Source organism: Mustela putorius, unplaced genomic scaffold (assembly GCF_011764305.1).
Source record: "Mustela putorius furo isolate JIRA1106 unplaced genomic scaffold, ASM1176430v1.1 tig00000596_pilon_pilon_pilon, whole genome shotgun sequence".
NCBI lineage: Eukaryota > Metazoa > Chordata > Mammalia > Carnivora > Mustelidae > Mustela > Mustela putorius.
In genome coordinates, this window is record NW_025421428.1 from 6,998,890 (window position 1) to 7,015,912 (window position 17,023).

The window sequence follows — 17,023 nt, forward strand, 5'->3', positions numbered from 1 at the left end:
GCGGGCCTGCCACGCGCATGCGCCCGCGCGCGGTCTCAGCGGTCGACGGCGACATCCGGGCTGCGGTTGGGCCGGAACCGCTGGAGGGCGCGGGCGCTAGCCTGGGTGCTCCCTAAGGCCGGCCCGCCACGTCACCCAGCGGCCCGACCCGTGGATGGTGACAGGGTGGCCATAAGCCTTTATTGTTCTTTTTTTTTTTCTTTCTAAGGGGGCGGTGCGGAGCGGGGAAGTGGGAGGAGCCTTGTGGCCGAAGGGAAAAGCACCCAGTTGGTGCCGCGGGGCCAGCGCGTGTTGTGGGGCTTTGAATCCTAAGGCCACTGCTGCGCGGAACTGAGAGGGAGTTTCCGTTCCGCTCCCCGCATCCCAATCCCACTGCGCCCTGCCCAACCGCCTGGCCACGGCATAGCAGGTGATCACTGCGAGTCCGTGCCTCCCTCCTCACACAGAAGCCTGTGGCTTTGGAAAGTACAACTAGGTCTTCGCGCTTTGTGACTAGTTTTTTTAAACTCTTGTGCCTATGACCAACTGCAGGTTATACGTTTTATATCTATGTAATACATAATGTACCACATAATGTACCATTGAAAGCAAAGTTTCCAGAATCATACTCATATCATACACTCCGATATACTGCATTTCAAAATAAGAAGCTGATAGCAGCCCACCACATTCATCTCATTATCTACTCATGGTCCTCCAACTTTTGACAGTTGAACAAACTCGAGAGGTAACTGCCCCGTTCAAAGTTACACTGCAAATTAGCCTGCGTCGGGTGTCTGGACTCCTCGATGCCAAACAAGTCAGACATTCCACATTGAAATCGCACATTTGAAAACCCCCAAACGACCAGAGGGTCAGCAGCTTCCATCCCCGCCAAACAATCCTCCCTCCGCGTGTGAACTTTTGACCACTTCGAGCAAGGCAGGGAAAAACCAAGACCAGGACTCAGAAGAAACTTACCAACCAGAAGAATAAGCATAGAAGCTACGACCCCAAGACAGTCCTAAGTGTCTGAGGTATGTTCTGAAAGAAGCAAACCCCAACAGTTTAGCACGTATGTTGTCAACAATTCTGAAGAAGTGCCAGAAACCTTAAGCAAATAATGTTTATTTTTATATTGATGATACACTTAATATACACGTGGATTCAAGATACAAAATTCATTTACAAGAGTTCACACCTGATGAATGTAGTCACATTCCTAGAGAACATTTATCAATGCAAAAATGTTTTCAATACACGGACAACAAAAATCAAATGTTCTGTAATCTTGTTATTCAATAAACATCAAAACAACGTTTAACTTTCCATCCTCTACCATTTAAGTGCCCTTAAGGTGGCAGGCACCATAACAGAAGAAAACATTGGAAAGAAGGGCCTACAGAATCCACCTGTGGAATCACAGTGTTTACTCTGAAATTCATTTAGTGAAGTAGTTAGTGAAAGGCTTGCTATCCTTTATGACAAATCACATATCATACAAGAGTCAAAAGTGATGAACTCAAGAAAATAAAACGTCTCAATAACTTCTGAGTTTCTAAAATCTATGAAGTATTAACTGTAACAGACAAAGCAGAAAAAGGCTGAAAAAGAACACAACAGGAAAACATCCTTAAGAGAATGTATGGCTTAAGCAATTCAGAAACACAACGAGTAAGACTTTCACAATACCACAAATGTTGAAGTCAAATGATATTGACAAAATAATTTTCCCCTTAGTTATTGGTAGTAAATAGCCCCTTTAAAATTTATTCTACTGATAACACATATAAAACTAATGAATCCAAATGGTTTGCTGTCTCACAGAGCTGAGTTGACAGATTTTGATCTAAAATATTAACCCACAATACCCCAAATTTAGTACAAATGAGCAACAAGACAAAGTTTCAAGGATTACAGTGATTTGTGAATAGCTAGATAGGCAACCAAATAGCTTCATTATTTGCACACAGATTAGCAGCACTTGGATAAGAACTGTTACATGAAAATTATTGTGCTTCAATCTCTTGAGGAGAGCTAATAAATATAACTCTATAATCCCTATAGTGTTACAATTCTATAACATTTCAGTTACAGACGAGCACAACTTTTAAAAAGTATTTCACACCACTACAAAATCAAGTAATTGTATTCTCCAAATGTAATTTCTGCTATGATTGAAACAAGTGCATTTATGTCTAATATCCATAATATAGACAATAGGTTCACCATTATTTTCAGGGAGAAAGATCAAACTTATTTTAAGTCCTATGTGATTAGCTTTAGTGATGATGTGAATAAAGAAAAAGGATATTCAACCTTACAATGGAAATTCCCCAGAGAATATAATAATGTGGGCTGAAATGACAATAATCTTTAGAGCAAAGTAAGAAATGATTTATAACTGCTTCCTCTGATTCAAATTACTATTGGTACTGGTGCTACACAATGAAGATAACCTATTTGGATAATTTCCTTCACTTATAAGCTCTACTGTGAAAATGTTAGGACATTGTATCTGCCTTTCCTATTATCTAAGTTCTATCCACCTCAACTGGAAGAAGTCTCTAAAATGTAAGACTCAATTGATTGTTGAACAGCAAGGTTTATTAAAAAGAAACAAATCATTGTAGAACTAGCCATATGGTCTATGTGGCAAAAGGAATGTATCCAGATAACTATAAAAAGTATGAACATGAAGTCCTACAATATTTTACTGACCATTAAAAGTTATTTTTAATAAGATAGCCAAGAGCTAAAAAAAAAAAAAAAAAAAAAAAACCAACAAAACAAAACCAAACCCCTCATTCTTCAGGAAATAATAAAAATTCTTATTATCCTCTAACATTCTAAGCAATTGTTTTCCTGCAGATTTTTAGTACATCACAACACACAATTTAGGAAAAAATCATAACATGCAAAGGAGGGAAGGAATAAAAATTTTTAAAATGCAGTGGTTATTTTTCTATAGTTTGTAAGTATTTACTTGGGATTATCATATATTATCATTTCACAATTTATAATGGTTTATCATACTGATTTGATGTTTGAGAAAACTTAGGGGTCCAATTTTAATGTTCACAAATCCTAATTTTCATCACAGACAACTGGATATTCACAATAGCTTAAAAAGAGAAAATAATACTAGTGATATAAAAATTTAAGTAGTGCTTACTGCAGACCTATTGGAAAGCTAGCTATAATTCCCTATCTCATTCTGAATATAATAGAATCACTCTATTAACTTTCATTCCGTAAGCCTATCATTAAGTGTAGAACTCTGAACCCTGAAATTACCAATGTCTTAATAAACAATACTACACCTAAAAAGATGATTGTCTTAGGATATAGACTGGAAATGTTCACCAAAATAGGAAAATATTCTTAATAAGTAGTATGTTTTATGACCAAATTCAGGCTTAAGTGAATCTGGATTGCAGAATTAACAAAATGTACTTCTTACTATTAAAAAATTGAATCTAGGGGCGCCTGGGTGGCTCAGTGGGTTAAGCCTCTGCCTTTGGCTCTGGTCATGGTCTCAGGTCCTGGGATGGAGGCCTGCATCAGGCTCTCTGCCCGGGGAGAGCCTGCTTCCCCCCTCCCACCACACCTGCCTCTTTGCCTACTTGTGATCTCTGTCAAATAAATAAATAAAATCTTTAAAAAAAAAAAAAAAGCAAAAAACTGAATCTACTGTTCAAATGTTTTTAAAAAATCACACTGCTTAAAAAAAAATCACACTGCTTAGAGTAGTTTGATAAGAAATAACGTTAAAGAAAACATGAAAGAAATTAACAAAAAATATTTTTTAAATTAAAAAATGGTGCTTCCGTGATTAGTATTATACAGAAATGGAATTCTCAAAAGTTACACCAAACTAATAAGTGAAAAATACCAATTTTAGCTTAAGAAAACATTTCATATTTACAATCTTCCAAAGGAAATGTTTCTATGGCACCAACAAGTCAGTTACACTTAATTTAATACATTTATCTTTACCCAATTTAAGGGTATGTCCCCCTACATTAACCTGACACCCTTCCCTTCAATAGGTGATTGAGTCCATTCACACATCAATTATTTTTCCTTAAACACAAGGCATGCTTAATAAGTTTCTGTTCAAAAACTCAGTGAAGCTGGAACACAGTGTAATACCATGTTCTGAAATTTTAGTTTGAGGAAGATGAATTGCCTTATTTATTTATTTATTTATTTACTGTAAGGTAAAGGGGTCACAGTGTTCAGAATGACTGGGAGGTGCAGCACAAACAGAAATAAAGTACAGAATGGGGGAAAGGTTTGGTTTTCTAAGCAATTCTTACTTCATTTAACTGCAAAGTAATTGACTTTGCAACTGTTGGAAAGAGAAGTCATATTCACAATGTCAATCTCACTTCTTACTGCTGCTCCTTTCCTCCAACTAATGTCCATACTGAGCCTGAGTCAGTTCTATGAATTTTAAATAGCATAACATCTGCTGTGCTACTCTCCGATGGCAATGAATGATTTGGTTACTAAAACAACAGAATGTCAAATACTACGGACATTTTCACTGATTTTTCAGAAACAGTACATTACCAGATTTTCATATTTACTTACCAAAAAAGGCAATTACAACTTTTTAAAAAATTTAATACTGTAACTGAGAGGTGTTAATGAATAGCTGGCTTCTTATTAAAAATACAATGAAGAGGCAAATAAACATTTGTTGGGTGGTAAAACCGACTTCTGACTAATTTAATATTCTATCACACAGATGTAATCGTCTGAAAAATAATGGGGTAAACAGTTGTTTTGCAGTTATATTTTATCATGCAAAAATAACCTCTACTTAATTTTTTCGTGAATGTGTTCTAGCGTTTACTATACATCTCCTACCCTCGTGCGTGCAAATACACGTGCCAGGTGGAAACAGGAGTAACCAAACACTGAGACTCTGAGATATTCTGTGTACATACACTGGCACTGCATATAGTCACTGTCCTCTAAGAGAATATCCTCCCCCGCCCATCATCCTTGGTAGAGGTTCGGAGGCCCAGACTTGATAGCACACCATGCACCTAATATTAAGAATTCTATTTCATGTGTGAATATATCATCAATTTGCAGAACACAAGTGGTCTCATAGAGACAAAGAAATGCAACTGGAGGCATTTTATTCACTAGAAGCATTTCCTCAGATGAACCTACTCCTCTTTGATATGCGACTCCAATAAGAAAAATCTGTAGTCTGAAACGCCAAGACAGGACTAAATTCATCACAGCGGCTGCAAATATACAGATTAATCATCTCCTGTTCCTTATTAAATCTGACCCCATCTAGGTACAGCTTTCCTCTGCTGATGCCCCTTTTCCTGCCTCACAGAGACAGCTATAAAACGAGACACATCGGTGAAAAACACTGTTCCAAAATTAAAACTTAGTATCAGGTATTGACATGGCAACTACCAACAGATTTCTCTACTTAATGGACATTTTCCTATCTGTTTTGAAATGTGATCAAAGTAACTTTTTCCACAGCCCCTTAGTTCTCAGTATAAATACTATTCAGTACTACTACTCAACTAAGGGTCAAGAAAATAAAGGACTAACAGACCTTAAGAACCCGCTGGTGTCCCAGTCTCACACTAAGGGTTTTCAGGCTTATATCACTAATTTCTCGTCCATTTACGTGGAAATTGGCAGATGATTTTAAAGCTAAGAATATCCTGCTTTCTGTTAATATTTTCACATCCTAATTCCAACTTCAAATTAGCCAATTTTTCCCAAACACAAGCCCCTCAGAATAGAGGCTCATGAATGAGACACAGCCACAAACTAATTACAGCTGCACGGCCAATGCCGCCATGATGTCCTCACAGAACTCAAATAAATTCAGCCCACAGTAGGTATGGGTATATAATATACACATACTGCATACCAATGTATTTACAAATATGTACATATATACAAAAGAAGTATACACAGAGATTGCATTTAGCATCACAAAAATATACACATGCGATCACAAATAAAATAAGATTTTCAAATAAATAAGGTCAACAAAAGAGCCCTCCGTGTAAATACCCTTTATACTCTCCAAACACACACAGGAACACATACATCTAAAATATCACCGGAAATTCATACCATTCATATTCATATCAAATCTCTTTACTCACTTAGGGTAGGGAGGTGGTTCTGAATCACTGGCAGTAGCCACGATTGCTGACCCTTGGCACCTTACTCTATTTCCACTCCGGAATATTCTCTATATATCAGGCTGATTACAAGACTTCATGTATAACTAAGTACAAGATCTTTCAACTGAGTCCAAACCCCTTTTAAGAGACAGAAAATTACGAAGTCACACAGGTCAGAGATTAAACTTGGGAGAAGAATGCTAAAGAAAGCACCACAAATTGACACATAAATCAGATTGGATGCTTTTCTGTTTTCCTCAATGGGATTCAGTACAACTGCCACCTAATCTATTTCAGCGAATTCTATTACAAGAAGAAATAAAGGGCAATAGCCACAAGTAAATAAAAAATAAAACCAGATCCTGTATCAGGAAAATTTCAGTCATGACTAGATTGCACTTTGCTTTTATAATTTCAAAACACTTCAACTTGGTAAAAATATAAAGGGTACAATAAATTCTCTGTGCTTTGAGGGGTTTTGAGAGCACCACTTCCTAGGAGGAAAACACACACACATATACAAAAAATATATCCTGGCTGGAATAAAGGTTAAAGTGTCTGACTCGGGGATTTCTTAAAATTAATAAATAAAAATTTGCTGGGCTGATGGATTTCCTGGTTTCAATATTTGATTACTTTAAAAATACCCTAACCTTTTGTGCCAAAATAGAAATTTCTAATTATTCCTTTCCTGTTCATTATAGAAAGCAACCTGAGCTACCAGAAAGACTGGGCTGAGGTTAGGAGATGTGAGTTTTAGTTCTAGCTCTGCCACTATGAATAAATGTACAGTGTTTTGGGGTCTGAGCTTTCTCTTCTGAGAAACAGGGAAAATAGCTGCTTTACCAACTTCAGAAATACACGGGTGAACAAAGAGAAAATAATTCAATTGTGCTTAACACTGTTTTGTGTGTAAGGGACTTCTTGCAATCCTATACCTTGTTCTGTTTGCAGTGATTCTTAAGGGAGGCGAGAGACTGTATCAGAATCTCCAGGGGGAGGTTGTGCAATTTGAAAACAAAGAAGTGCTTTTCCCCATTGCTTTGCTTTGTTTTTAGTTCCAATGTTTAAATTTCTACGAATTCTAAAATTAAATAAATAAGGGGCTTAATATTTTTAGATATATAAAGAAGAGTGGTATGCATTGAAAAAAGAGATTCTTTGCTAATACCCAGGAGTGATTGTCCTTTAACATGTCTTCGTTTTTGCTTAAAGTAATGTCTTAAAATGAAGAAGCTTGGTGATGGATACAGGATAGTTCACTAAATGCTACACATGCTTAAAATGTTCATAATAAAAAGTAAAAAAAAAAAAAAAAAAGAAAGGAACATGAAGAATTTGCACAAATGTAGTCTTCTCAATAAGGCCTACCCTGATCACTCACTTACACACTGTTCTTCACCCCAAAACAATGAAAACATTTCCCTTACCATGTTCTAAACTTTCTTCATACAACTTACAACTCTCTAACAAATTTTCTTATTATGCTTATGGCCTGACTCCTCCTACTAAAATATAAGCTTCGTGAAGACAAGGATTTTTACGTCCGATTCATTTGCTTTCTCAATGTCTGGGAACAAAATCTGGAGTATAGTTGTTCAGTGCACATTCTGAAGGCATGAATGAAACAATGGCTTAGAATTTTCTAGCACAGTTTTCCTTTCTTAAAGATTCAAGATCGCTTTGGCTCACTTTAGATTTTTAACTACCAAAAAGAAATTATACTACTATCAGCTCAAGGAACAATGTCATCATCTAAACCTTCCTTGTGATTTCTAAGACCCCTTGTTCTTGGACAAACATGTTTCTAACCACAAAAGCTCAAATTTCTTCACCCGATTAGCTTCTAAATAACTGAGACTCAGATATATTTGTGGACAAAAACAAATTAAATATGACTTAGAAAAGAAAACATCTATGCTAAACTCAGGGGAACTGGTTTTCCAGGTGGCAGGGGGCGGGAAATCAAGATTGCAATTATAGAACCATACAACTGGACGGGACCTTGGGCTAATGCCTTCATTCTACAGATGAGAATATAATAAAACAGAAACATGAAGACACTTGTCAAAGGGCATAAAGCTAGTTACCAAGAAAGGCAGGATTACAACTCAGGTCTCCTAGTTCTCAGACCAGTGTTCTTTACACTAAATAGGTGAGAATAAAGCTCAGGAAGATAAATATTATTTTAAGCATCAGGGGAGAGGAAAATACATGAGGTCAGGTACATTACTGGCAGAGAAATTCAAGGGGACTGAAACAAGAGGTCAGCCTATTGCTGTAACCCAGGTGAACATGGTTATGAAAGGAAAGCCATTAAGTTTATAAAAAACCTTAAAAAAAAAAAACCCATCAGGCAAAAAAAATCTCCCTCCAGGACAAGTCTTCTAAAGCTTTCTGAAATAATGGTTAAAAGAACAAACAAAAACAATGAAGAAAAGAATGAATGAAATGCCACGAAGTCCCCTAAATCCAAGAACAGTAATTTCAAGACTTCAGATGAAAAATTAGCAAATTGGAACAGGTATATGAATAACTTAGACCCAAATAATACCCTATGCCCGAAATGAAAATCAAAGTAAAAATGTTACAGTAAAACTTCCCTATGGACACAGGAAAGAGGCACCAAAAGCAATCACCTTATTTCCCCTGGGACCACCAGAGGTAGAATGTGAGCCTGTACAGAGTATTAGGTAGAAGGGCTTTCGGTTCATAGATTTCTGAACTTGAATGCCTTGGAGTCTAAAGAAGAGGGAAAAACCCAAAGCATCATAACAAATGCTTATGAAATTATGAAGCGGATGACAGAGAAGAAAAACACAAAAAACTTTGTATTATATACGGAGTCCTATTTAAAATAATAAAAAAAACTTGTGCATGAATATAAAATGTTAAATATAAGGAGTTAAAAAGATCTTATTTCCAAATTGTCAATGCAAAAGTTACTTCCATTTCAGGTTAAATAACAATTCAGTTACCCCTGACTAAAATTAATAACATCTCTGACTTTGACGTCTCATAAACGTGAACTAGGCAAAAAGATTACAATCTCTGTACTATATGCCACAGCCTTCAATCTGGATAGTCTTCAAACTTGATATCATGAATTAAGAGTTTAAATAGAATTCCTTGTGGAAACATTGTATTATGAAACCAACAATCTGATTTTTTGACCGAAATACTTAAAAGTCTTTTTTTTTCATTTCCAGCATTCAGATTATAAAGAAAGCAAAATATGCAAGTGTATCTCATGATAACACAGGGCTCACACATTCCAAGTGATATTTATCATCTTAAGACTTCAATTAAAGATTTAACTTTCAAATGCAAATCAATCCTATACAGTTTCTGAAATTATGACAGTATTTAATGAGTTAAGTAATTTAAAAAAAATGTCTTGATTATGCTTCAAAGGATCACACATTTGTCTACCTACTATGTTGGAATGAAAAGAAATATTATGGAAAGCCTGTTCTTGATTTTTAATAGTCCATGCTGGCTAGTTTCATCTTTGTGAACAATGATAAATTTTCTAAATCCACACATTTTTTTTTTTAAATCCACACATTTAAGGTCCAAGTATAAGAGCTGGATTTTTCTCATTATATAAAAATAAATGATTTACTCTTCTGAGGGTGAGAACAGTGACTATTTGTGTGTAGGGACAGATGTTGGAGGTAAGTAGCCATACCTCAAAACCAAAAAGTAAAAATTCCAAGATTAATTGAGTTTTTTAAAAGACTTGAAAGACTGTATTTTAAAACAGTTACCCTAAAAGTTTGAACAATTTTTTCAGTTTGTTTTTAAAATGGTGGCCTTAAATTAAAAAATTAAAACTAAGTAACACCACTATGTGTCCTGGTCATCACATTAGAAAACTGCACCATGTAAAATCTGTGGCAAATGAAAAATTGTTTCAACAAGAGGATTTTGTTTTAATAGTCATCTATGGTACTCTCGAGGAACACGTTTCGAACATCCAGAATGGATGCTAATTCCAGAATGTGCTTCTGGAGATGAGGGTTCTCCACTGTTTCATCCCTTGGCAGTTGTGGATATGATTCTGGATAGTTTCGTGTTTCCTGGTAGGCAAAGGAGAGAAAAGTCAACTTTTATAGTTTAATGAAAGAAATTATATACAACATTAATAATATTACTGTTAACATTAACAATAGTAGGAATAACTTAATATGTATTTCTCTGCATATTAGTATGACTCTTAATAGCAGTATACTTGTTGAACATAGGAAATTACTGACATTTAACTACTTTGACCTTAAAAAATTACAGTTTCACATGGTTCAACCTAATATATTCACTCAGTGAGTCATTTTACAAGTATTTATTGGGTCTTACCATTTTTGAGTACTCTGCTATACTGTAGAAATCATATAATTCTAACTTCTTAGGGGAAAGTCCTAGCATATGTGGAAATTCAACAAGTATTTGTTAAATGAATGAATAAATATATGTTGCAGCAGAAATTAAAATTTCTGCTGGGAAGACGGGGGTGCCTGTGTGGCTCAGCTGGTTGAGCAACTGCCTTCAGCTCAGGTCATGATCCTGGAGGCCCAGGACTGAGTCCCAAGTCAGGTTCCCTGTTCAGCAGGGAGTCTGCTTCTCCCTCTGACCCTCCCCCACTCAAGCTCTCACTCTCTCTCTCTCTCAAATAAATAAAATCTTTAAAAAAATCTTATTAAAAAAATGAGAGGAAAGACATGAGAAGCACTGAAAAAGTCAAATTAATGAGCCTTGGCTGGGGTGCCTGGTTGGCTCAGTCAGTTAAGCATCCACCTTTGGCTCAGGTCATGATTTCCAGGTCCTGGGATTGAGTCCTCTTCAGGATCCCTGCTCAGTGGGGAGTCTGCTTCTCCCTCCCTCTTGCTCTCTCTCTCTCTCCCTCTACCCCTCTCCACTGCTCATCCTCTCTCTCTCTCTAATAAACAAAATATTTTTAAAAATTAATGAGCCCTGGCAATTAATTATAGGATGAGAGGTTTCAAAGATGACTGTAAGATTTTAGGAACAAATGACATAAGAAAAGGTCTGGGAGCCATTTGAGAGAAAAAGACAAGTAAAAGAAGAAAATATTTGGAGAGAGTATAAAGCTTTAGGTTTTAGGTATATTTTATCTGAAGTAATACTGTAATACAAACAGAACTGCCCCCTCAAAAGGAATTTAAGAATTCAGGTCTATCTCAGAAGAAAGGTCTAGGCAGTATATGTAAAGGTGGATATAATATCCATGCAGAGAAATATTAAAGTTGAGAAAATGGCTAAGATTTCTAAGAATATTAGCAGAATGAAAAAAGAGTCCCTAAGAAGAAGAAGAAATAATATCAGAAAGGGGGGGGGAACCCCAAACAAACTCAAACCCAGAAGAGGAATAGTAAAGGAAAAAGGAAAAAAAAAAACTTTAATTACACAGAAGCAGAAGAGACCATTTCAAAGATCAGGTATTCTGACTTGGAAATTCTTCTTTATTTGATAATTTAAAAAAAAAAGATTTTATTTTATTTATTTAACAGACAGAGACAGAGAAAGCACAAGTAGACAAAGTGGCAGGCAGAGGGAGAGGGAGAAGAAGACTCCCCGCTGAGCAGGGAGCCCCAGGTGGAACTCGATCCCAGGACCCTGGGATCATGACCTGAGCAGAAGACAGCGACTTAATCGTCTGAGCCACCCAGGCGCCCCCTTTTTTTTTCTTTAAGATTTTATTTATTTGAGAGGGAGAGAAAGCACGAGCAGAGGGAGGGGAAGAGGGAGAGAGAGAGAGAGAGAAGCAGACTTCCTGTTGAGCAGGGAATCTGATGCGGGGCTCAATTCCAGGATCCCAGGATCATGACCTGAGCCAAAGGCAGACGCTTAACTGACTGAGCCACCCAGGTGCCCCTTGGTAATTTCAATAGACTAAATTTTGCCACTCATTTAAAATTTCACTGATAAATAAGTTAATACTTTCCTATGCATCTCACATGACAGTTCATATACTCAAATATCACTTCTACTTTTTTTCAGCCTGTAGGCATTATTCATTAAAATTATAAAGACCAAATTCTTGTTTTAACGCACTAAATACTATGAGGAGAGACAAAAAAGAACTGTACAACACCCCTAACAAAAGAAAAATTCCAAAAAACAAGAGCTACTGGGGGACAACTGTAAGGTGAACAATTCTCTCTGCTCACACAGGGGTGAGAGAGTTTGAGTTTTGACCAAACAATTCCTAGAGGGGAGAATATTCACCTCTTAAAAAGGGGACATATGAAAGAGACCCCAGAAACATTATGCCTCTTAGTGTTTGGCCAAAATATACTTACATCTGTATGCTACCACTACTCTAAATCTACCTCTAAAAAGCTTAAAAACAAGCTATAAGAAGGTCAAAGGAATTTGCAAATTGATTTAACCCCTGCTACAATAAAGTCCAGTACTCTTTAAAGAAAGACAACAAAGTACAGAATTCAACATCATAAAATTCACAATGTATATACCCTAAGAGAAAATTACTACATATATAAAAAATTAGGAATATGAGAACCCAAACCAGTAGGAAAAGTCATAAACACAAACTTATAAGTGATAGAGAATACAGCATTGGCAACAAGGACTTTAGCTGTTACACATACATTCAAAAGCACAAAGGAAAACATAATTAGGAGGGAAATGAAAAATATTAAAAGAACCAAACAGATCTTCTAGAGATGAGAAAAATGTAATTCCTGAAATGAAAAACTACCTGGATAGGATTGACAGCATATTAGACACTAAGGAAGAAAACATCAGTGAACTTGAAGACACAGCAACGGAAACTGAAATGGAAAGAAAGAAAAAGACTTTTTTGGAAAAATGAAGAGCACATGAAGTGATGTACAAGTTAATAACAGGTTGTGTAATATATACGTAACTATGTCCAAGAGAAAACTGAGGAAGGAAGAAAAATATCTGAACAAAAATGACCAAAAGTATTACAAAATATTCCAAAAATATTCCACAGATCCAAGATGATCAATGAACTCTAATTGAAAGAAAGAAAGAAAAAAAGAAAGAAAGAAAGAAAGAAAGAAAACCCTATCAAGGTACATCATAATCAAATTATAGGAACTAATAAGAAGAGAAAATCTTAAAAATATCCAGAGAAAAATGAAAAGACACATTACACATCACAATAATTGATAGAACAAGTATTCAGAAAATCAGTTAAGATAGAAAAACCATGATGAACAACACTATAATTCAAGGTGATCTAACAGACATTTATAAAACTCTTCATCTGATGGTATGACATTAGTAGCATGTATGTTTATTCCAAGTGTCTGTGTAACATTTACCAGGATAGATGACATCTGAACAATAAAACAAATCTGAATAACTTAAAAGGACTTAAGTCATACAAGGTATATTATCTGCCACAAAGGAATTAACTTAGAAGTCAATAAGATAAAGATAACTCAAATATTTATTTTTTATTTATTATTTTAAAAAGTATTTATTATTTGAGAGAGATAGAGAGGAGGGGGAAGGGCAGATGGAGAGGGAGAAGAGACTCTAAAGCAGATTCCACCGTAAGCATGAAGCCCAGTGGGGGGCTTGATCTCACAACCCTAAGATTATGACATAAGCCAAAATCAAGAGTCAGATACTCAACAAACTGAGCCCTCCCAGGTGCCCCAATATTCAAATATTTAGCTACAAAACAACATATTCTTAAATAACTTACGGTTCAAAAAAAAAATTAGAGTGAAATAAAGACTGTTTCAGAGAAATAAATAATGAAAGAATTACCATCAGATTTGCACCATAAGAAATGGTAACAGAAATTTTATAGTAAGAAAAATGATAGCAGATGGAAAATTAAATATAGGAAGAAATAAAGAGTGCCAAAAATGGTAATTATATTTGATTTTCTCTCATTTAACATTTTAAAAAAAGATTTTAGTTATTTATTTGAGATAGGGAGAGAGAGAGAGCACAAGTCGGGGGAGGGACAGAGGGAGAGGGAGAAGCAGGCTCCCCGATGAGCAGGGAGCCAAATAGGGGGGAAAGGGGGCTGGGACCTCGATCCCAGGACCCTGAGATCATGACCTGAGCTGAAGGCAGACACTTAACCAACTGAACCACCCAGGTGCCACATCACTTTAAAAGTTTTTAAAAAGATCATTGTTTAGGGCGCCTGGGTGGCTCAGTGGGTTAAGCCGCTGCCTTCGGCTCAGGTCATGATCTCAGGGTCCTGGGATGGAGTCCCGCATCGGGCTCTCTGCTCAGCGGGGAGCCTGCTTCCTCCTCTCTCTCTCTCTGCCTGTCTCTGCCTACTTGTGATCTCTCTCTGTCAAATAAATAAAATCATTTAAAAAAAATCATTGTTTAATTCTATGCTAACTACAAAGTATCATTTAGTATATATGGACTCATAAAAGTCAAATGCACAGAGTTGGGAGGGAGAATGTGGAAGTATACTGTTAGAAGACAATTATATCAAATTTGAAGTTGTATTAAAAAGTAAAACAACAGAGGTAAATCAGTAGTGTTGTTAAAATTTTAAACAAAACCTCAATTAATTCAAATGAAGATGAAAGCAACAGAGAAAGAAAAAAGGTACAAACCACAGCCAGGACAAACAGATAACAAATAATAGTATATTTAAGTCAAACAATGTTAAAAATTACATTTAATATAAACATTAATTCAAAACTAAAAATATCAAATGAAAGTAGACTGGCAAACTAAATAGAAGAAAAAAGCAGGACCTAACTAATGCTATTGAAAAAAAATTCACTTTAGGGGCGCCTGGGTGGCTCAGTGTGTTAAGCAACTGCCTTGGGCTCAGGTCATGATCCCAGGATCCTGGGGTTGAGCTCTCTGCTCAGTGGGGAGTCTGCTTCTCCCTCTGCCTCTTTGCGTCTTACCCACCCCAACCCCCAACCCCCTGGTTTGTGTTCTCTTTCTTGCTCACTCTCTCAAATAAATATATAAAATCTTTAAAAAAAGAAAAGAAATCTACTTTAAGTGTAAGGAGAGTGTAAGGAGAGCCATAGGTTAAAAGTGGAAGGATGAAAACAGATTTGCCATGCAAACACAAACCAGAAGAAAACAGTTATGGTTATATTAACATCAATCAAATAGATTGCAGATCAAGGAATATTGCCATGCATAATAGACATTTCATAAATGAATGGGTAATTTCAACAAGATATAACAACCCTAAGTATGTGTGAACTCAATAACATATATACATAATTCTCCACAGATTGGTTACATAGATTAAATGCAATCCCAATCAAAATGCGAAGCTGCTGCTAAATTTCACACAGAAAGGACCTAGAATAACTAAAACACTTAAATTTTAGGGGGACTCACACTTCAGGATATTAAGACTTACTATAAAACTGGAATAATTAAGTTTTTAAAAACCTGGAATAATCAAGGCAGTAGTGTATTGTAGAAAAATGCCACTGATCAATGGAACAGAATTTAGAGTCTAGAAATATCTCTATACATACATGGTTGTCAGATTTTCAAAATTGTTACAAAAATAATTCAATGAGAAAAGGATAACCATTTCAATGATACATTTCTTGGATAAAACACAAACCACAAAACAAAAAAATTGGTTAGTTGGAACTTCATCCAAAATTTAAAAGCCATTGTTAAGAAAAGTCACTGTTAAAGAAAAAAGCCACAGAATGCAAAAAAAATATAGCTGAGAAGCACATGAAAAGATGTCTAACATCACATCATTCAGTGAAATGCAAATTGAAACTACAATGAGATACCACTTTATAAATTCACAAAGATGGGGGCACCTGGTAGCTCAGCCAGTTGGGCATCTGCCTTTGGCTTGGGTTGTGATCCCGGGGTCCTGGGATTGAGTTCCATGTGGGGTTCCCTGCTCAGCAAGGACTCTGGTTCTCCCTCTGCCCCTCTCCCTGCTCATGCTCATTCTCCCTCTTAAATAAATAAATGAAATCTTAAAAAAAATATTCACGAAGATGGTTGAAATTTAAAAGACTGACAACACCAAATGTTGGTAAGGATACAGAGAAACTTTGATACACTGTTGCTGGAAACATAAAATGGTACAACAAATACTCTGAGAAAAGTCTGGCAATTTTTCCCTTTTTTTTTTTTAAATTTATTTATTTGATAGAGATCACAAGTAGGCAGAGAGGCAGGCAGAGAGAGGGGGAAGCAGGCTTCCCGGTGAGCAGAGAGCCCAATGTGGGGCTCAATCCCAGGACACTGGGATCATGACCTGAGCTGAAGGCAGAATCTTTAACCCACTGAGCCACCCAGGTGCCCCACTCTGGCAGTTTCTAATAAAACTAAACACATACCTACCCTATGACCAAGAAAAACATATGTCTGAGCAGACTTGTACAAGAATGTTCATAGCCACTTTATTTATAGCAGTCAAAAATTTAAAACTCCCCAGGTGTTCATCAAAAGGAGAAGACCTAAATAAACTGTGATATATTCAGTCAATGGACTACTACTTACTATTACTCAGTAATAATGAGGAATAATGAGCTACTTCTATAGGAAACATGGATGAATCTCAGAACAACATAGTCAAAGAAGCTTTACACAAGGAGTGCATACTGTATAATTCAAGTTCATGAATAGGTAAAACTAAGCTATAGTGAAAATAATAAAAATAGCATTACCTCTGGGGTAATGGGTACTGGACTGACTGGAAAAGAGTGTAGAGAATTTTTTGGAATGATGCTATGTGGTATAACCTGATTGGTTTGAGTTACACAGGTGTATGTATTTATCAAAACTCACCTAATGGCACATGTTAGCTTTATGCAATTCACCATACATGAACCTACATTTAAAAAAGTGTGTTGTGTGTGTAGTTA

At 36.2% G+C, this 17,023-nt stretch overlaps 1 protein-coding gene across 6 annotated transcripts in view; it reads right to left on the reverse strand.

Annotated features, from left to right (window-relative positions):
• Positions 1–8,352: 8,352 nt before the first annotated feature.
• SCAI (suppressor of cancer cell invasion) overlaps positions 8,353–17,023 on the reverse strand; it is a 134,238-nt gene continuing 125,567 nt past the window's right edge. For all 6 annotated transcript variants that reach the window (XM_045082384.1, XM_045082382.1, XM_045082386.1 and 3 more), the window contains one exon: positions 8,353–10,243. In XM_045082384.1, coding sequence (XP_044938319.1) covers positions 10,097–10,243 — 147 coding nt within the window. In that variant the 3' untranslated portion in view covers positions 8,353–10,096. The remainder of the gene's footprint in view (positions 10,244–17,023) is intronic.